Source organism: Mytilus edulis, chromosome 6 (assembly GCF_963676685.1).
Source record: "Mytilus edulis chromosome 6, xbMytEdul2.2, whole genome shotgun sequence".
Taxonomy (NCBI): Eukaryota; Metazoa; Mollusca; class Bivalvia; order Mytilida; family Mytilidae; genus Mytilus; species Mytilus edulis.
This window is the reverse complement of record NC_092349.1, coordinates 22,017,187-22,023,470: the sequence shown is the minus strand read 5'-3', so window position 1 is coordinate 22,023,470 and position 6,284 is coordinate 22,017,187. Positions and strand designations below refer to the sequence as shown.

The following is a 6,284-nucleotide window of genomic DNA, read 5'->3' as shown; positions in this document are numbered from 1 at the left end:
GTTTGTAGAATTACCAATTCGGACACTATAAAGTGTGTTTTTACGTTTCGGTGAAGAGTTGATTATTTTTCTTGTTATCACAGTTTCTCGACCCCAAAAAATCAGAACACCACTATATTCATACCAAGATAGAAATAGACAAAACAACTTATGTACGACTCAAGAAATTTAAGTTTTCTTGGACAACAAAATGATACTACGCAGCGACATAAACTTCGTCCAGTAGTTTGGAATAGATTTTTCTTTCGATCTGTAATTTTAGGTGATAAGATTTATGCAAACCGTTCAGTTTTATGAAATGTCCATGCAAGTCGAAATTTGTAGTCGACAATACGTGTGTCATTATTTTGTATTAACACGCCACATAGATAAACTATACCACGTCTTGACACCATTCATGTAGTGGTATTTTGAGAAAGTCCACACTTAAGCCTTATATCGTTATTGTTATATAATATCATTGCATGCATTATTTAAATCCCTTTCTTAACACGTCTACTTGAACAATACATAATGAGATTAACTTAGCTACATATAAATAGCGTCATGTTGCATAATATAAGACGAGAAAAACTTCATTTTCATAGTTGTATAAGATAATTGGTTTCAAATACATTTCTTTATGTCGAACGAAAACCTGAGATTTATACACAACCCTGATGTATTGCTATTAGAATAAAAAAGCAGATTAAAAATCCCTGTTCACATTTCATTAAATTCGATCGTAGATTAACTAAATAAATATTTGATGTCACTTTGAACACCTAATTGACGCCTATGTTTTAATAAAGTTTATAAACATTTTTTCAGAGTTTATTGTAAAATCTATTATTAGTATCACTGAACTAGTGATTATTTGTGTATAGGTCCAGCTGACCTAACCAGGTGTAGTATTTTCTCGCTGTGTCGCAGACCTATTAGTGACCTCTTGAAGGGGTTGTTGTCTCCTTGACATGTTTCAATGAGTAATCGAAGAACTAATTGATTTTTGTGTGAACATAGATCAGTGGGATTTATTGATTGATAGTGTTAAATTCAACTTTATGTGCAATTGGCGATTTTGCGGCAATCATTTATATGGTTGTTGGAGGTCAGAGTCCCCTTAGGAAACTACTGAACTTCGACAAGAAAACTGGCGATATATATATATATGTACTTGACCTTTTGTGGGTATTGTCGTCTCGTCTCGTTTTTTCCATGGCATTTTCAGTCTTTCTTTGACTGGTGATTTCAAATGTCTCCTTGTTATATACTGTATTGTTATATTAATACAGTTGTTGGTTATTTCCGACCTTTGAATTCTAAGATTTGATATTCTATCAATATTGACCAGGCGTTTAAATTGGTTTTAGTTGGTATGTGTTAGGTGGAGTCGACGTAAATCTGTCTGTTATTTGACTTGGTAAACTCATCACCTTTTCATCACAGTGATGACACATGGCTTTGTAAATGCAATAAAATCAAGCTCTTAAGGGTTATAGTCAACGTACATATGTTATCACGATATTGACCGAGTTGCATGCTAATTGTTTATTAGATAACATATTGATAAGCATGTAACCTATAATAGTCTACTTATCCATCATTTGGTCTTTGGTGGAGAGTTGTCTAATACTTCTAATAGTATGCAATCTTAACAATTCTACTTATTAACCATGCTAACGAAATTAAAGAAAACGGTTTAAAGCTTCAACCCTACAATGCTTAAAAACGCCAATTTAAAAGTTGTCAAACTTAAAATTATTAATCAAAGTATAAACCAATAAAGTTATCATTAATGAAAATATCTGTTAAAGCTACACATACAAAGTAAATAGGTGATACTTGTATATGTCAAAGAATTTAAACTTAAGAGTGGTAAAATAGTATGATTCTTGATATCATGTTCAACAGTCATATTTGTATTTGAAAATGTTTGAAGAAATACAAGCATATGTATAAAACATTGCTAAAGTTCTATAAGTTGGTGAATCTCGGTGTCAGTGTCACAATGCAAAGTTAAAATACATTTGACAAATAATTTTGATTTTTGCCTATAAAAGTAGTTTTATTATTATATATAAAGTTCTGTATTTGGTTTACAGAATAGAGCATAATGGGTAAAAAAATTAGAATACAAAATGAAATTTGAGAATTGTAGGGGAAAAATTTATATAATATAAATCCATGTGAAAAAAGACTTAAAATATAGAAATTTAATCTCTGAATTTTGTAAATACATTTCAAACTTGGCCAAAGGAGGGTCAATATTTAGACCTTGAAATTGCAAATTGAGTAAAATACATCCATTCCGTGTTTTTGTTTGTGTTCAAAATTGAGATTGGAACTGGGAAATGTGTCAAAGAGACAACAACCCTACCAAAGTGCAGAAGACAGCTCTATGGCCACCAATAGGTCTTCAACACAGTGTACAAACTCCGCACATGAAGGCGATCTTCAGCTGGCCCTTAATGTGTACTAGTTTAGTGATAGTGGACAACATCCTGAACTTTTGAAAATATAAATGAACTAATATAACGTATAAAAGATAGAGGCTTTTGAATTGCGACAGGCGCTTAAATGCGGCGAGGTAAACATGCTTGTGTTATCTCAACCCTCCCCCTACACCTCTAGCTAATAGAAAAAAAACATGCACAGTAAAACTCAGTCAGAGTCCGACGTCGGAATAGGTAAGAAAAGATACTAAGCGAAATGAAAATGTTACATTAATTAATAAAGGGCTACTAGCAGTTACTAACATACCAGCGGTGGACCTCAATCAAACTGATTGAAAGATTATGTCTTCATCATATGAATATCAAATACAATCCCTCCCGTTGGGAGTTTAGTATCATACCATCATAAAATATACACATGAGAAGAACATAACACCTATCTTGCCAACAACTGGTTTAAGAACAAATCTGTTAATTTCAGATGCAAAGACCATATGAGTGAATCAATATTGATACCAAAATATGCAAAATATGCTATTCTTGATGACCTGACAACCGTATCGTAATTACATCCATTCTTACTAAATCTGTTTAAAGGTTTGGTTAGCTTTTGAGATGAATGCCGACATTTTGTTCTTTGTAAAGAATATTACTATAATAGATTGGATGTGAAATACACGAACGTATAAGATGTCTGCATATTGTTTTATATTTACAAATGATGTCCTCGTACCGATGATAACATTAGGTAGATGTTTTGACTTGTTTGTGATATTGAAAACCCGGGTGTAATAATTTTTCAGTAAAACAAAAATTTCTTTCATTGAAATCTAATACCGTTGTTACATAGACGAGCAAATTAGTTGTTTGTTAAAAAAAAAAGAGAATAACAGCAAATATGTAATTGGGGTTGGTGAACACTAAATCGGTCGAATGATTCGGTTTCAATATAAAAAAATATAGCACGTGAGACCAGTTTAATTTTTTTTTAAATAATATTCTAAAAATTCTACAAAAGATTAGTGTGATCATTTGATAAATTCCTACAGAGAAGTTATTTCGAACACCCCAGGTGATTAAATATATATCAACTGTATTCGATGTGTTATAAGAAAAACTAAACAAAATCTTTGTTTAATTGTCGAATTGATAAACTTGTCACTTTACAAAGGACGGTAAACAATGCAATACTACAAATTATACTGTAGTACATGAACCCAGTTAATGGCGTAAAACACAACCAGGATACGAACATGACAACATTTTCAATGAATATAAGCAAATGATAGATCAAACCTTTCAAAGTCATAGCGCCATTTGAGTTACTACAGGGGTTTCTCACTACAAATTTATCTACTCCTGATGAGAACGTTAAAATGATGCTTTGGGTTAAGGGGAAAACAATCCGATCACAAAATGAGAAATGATTCGTATCAGTAGTGTTATGATAATGTAATAACCAAATCATTAACAGTGTCCAGTGAGGGAAAAACACTGCTAGTACTTTATACTTAAATTGTACAGTAAAGAGTACGAACACAATTACTCTCAATCCAGTTTCACTAGCATTATACACAAATAACATGCACTGCTCGAAAAGTGGCAACTTTTTCTCCTTCTGAAATTCGTAATCATTGATTACATACATATTCATTGTCGTAATGACGCTGATCCAGGATGCTGTCATTGATAAAGAACGTAGTACATGGGTATATACATTAATTTCATCAGAGGATTCCGTCAGTGTAATGTACAGTTGTAATGCAAGTTGTGGTATGTCTTCCATGAAAGCTACAATCACCTTAAAGTACGTTCCGAGATCACCATCTATCCGATCCCAATCTATCCCCTTTTTTATGCTGTAATAGGCATACACAATGATACCCTCAACTGGTGCAGACATAAACGGAATGGAACACAACATTCTAAGTGTTAAATGTTTGGTTTCTTCAGCATAATTACCTCCGGTAGACAGGAGGAAAATGTTATACACATTAACAATCAAAAGTGGCACAACAATGAAAGTGGTTGTTAGACCAAAATACATCCATTCTCCAATTCGATAATAATCCACTGCTAATAAAATGTCTGTAGTTATATCATAATAAAACAATGCAATAAAAATAACAGCAGAAAATATTTTCTTAAAACGAAAGAAGTTTGTTGTCTTTTTTGGCAGCTCTCTTCCAAAACAGAAAATCTTCAGGCGATTACCGAAGCTTTTATTGCTTTCATGATGAATAGAATTGGCCCCTTTTAATTTTTCACACACTTTTAAATTTAAATCTGACCGTTTGTCATCACTCACATTTGCCTCAAACTGTTTGTCATCAATTGCATTAGAGTCAGTATCTGCAAGCATACAGGTGGTACTTTCGTTTTTGATTTGTAAGCCGATTACACGTTGTGAGCATCGTCTGGAATCTTTATGATCCATTTCAGGTTCGCAGCATTTCACATCTGGTTTATGAACAGGGATGTGTTTGAAAGTATTGCACCATGTTATAATTCAAACTTTCAAATATTATATAACATTTGACTGATAACCTGCAAAATAAAATAAATAATGTATGTGTTACGTTGTATTTCTAAACATGTTTGTTTTCTATTCTTGGAAAATAAACATCTTGCATGTAATTTGCATCCAATGAATCACAAAATGCATTAAAATATGTTTCCTTTGAAAGCAAATATAATTGACGGTGGTAACTTATCTAAAAAGCCCCGAAATGAAAAGAAAACTGACACAATTAGGTGCAAGACAACAAGGAAAAAGAAATATGATACACAACAAGCAACAAAGGATAACCAGGCACCTTACGAGGAACATGCCGTTTATCGGTATAACAGTGTATAATGCTGTTAGGTTTCGATATTACATAACACTTCCCCATACCAGTTTATAAGAAACCCAATCGTTCTTCAAAAGCACTCTATGTTGCTTATTTATAAATATATGTAGACAAACAAATACGTAATTTGCAGATCTTGTAAATTTGCCAAATGTCGTGAATTAAACAAACAAATTCAAATAACATGTCAACGGTATAACGAGAAAAGGGAACATATCGGAACCTTTTCTATTGGTATTATTGTTGTAATTGTTTAATCATTTGATTTTCCTACAAGTACTTCCAATTCCATACAAAAAGACAATTTAAAAAACATAGCAATAGAATAGGCAACATCAATACAAACATCTTCTTTAAGCGAGAGATACATCATATTTGAGATTTTTTTTTAAATCTGAAACTGATATTGTGATGAATATTTGGTTCTTTGCATTGATTGACAACATATTTGGTACTTTAAGGATACGTGTTTCCAAAACCTATTCGGCATTCTCATTAGAACCAAGTTTTGCTTTCAGTCTTTCTTCACCTGTTCCGTTTTTTCATAAGAGGCAGACTTTATACCGAAGATTTTTAGAAAAACTGTGAGAAAAGCATTATACTAGTAACTAAACTTCATGTTCCATTAACTCTACAGGAAGTCCTCACACTAAATCATTTAGTTTTGTTTATTGTATAACGCATTCTTCCTATCGATATTGAACTAAAAGATATAACAGATACACGTAATTCTGCCTCATATCTGGACTTACATCTATCAATCAAACACGAGGTTTGGGTGAGATGAAACCTTTACAACAATACAGGTATATTTTTCAATGAATTATTCATTTTAATGAAGCAACAGTTCAGCAGCATCTGAGATTAGATTTAACATCAAGGAGCATGTTATCTTTTGTTATAAAAAATCATAATATTAAACAAAATCAGTAGATTGCATTGGTTTAATAAACATATGAAGATGTGGTATGCGTGAGTCCGTACCATAGTGAACTAA

The 6,284-nt window shown here is 32.2% G+C and overlaps 1 protein-coding gene across 1 annotated transcript; it reads right to left on the bottom strand.

Annotated features, from left to right (window-relative positions):
* Nucleotides 1-3,397: 3,397 nt before the first annotated feature.
* Nucleotides 3,398-4,872, bottom strand: LOC139527353 (XK-related protein 6-like). Its single transcript, XM_071322740.1, has one exon. It carries the CDS (start codon nucleotides 4,870-4,872, stop codon nucleotides 3,553-3,555), a length of 1,320 nt encoding a protein of 439 aa, XP_071178841.1. The 3' UTR covers nucleotides 3,398-3,552.
* Between the last annotated feature and the right edge of the window lie 1,412 nt (nucleotides 4,873-6,284).

Coding starts and splice junctions, on each gene's coding strand:
- LOC139527353 (XM_071322740.1), bottom strand. CDS start 4,872: ATGGATCATAAAGATTCCAGACGATGCTCACAACGTGTAATCGGCTTA.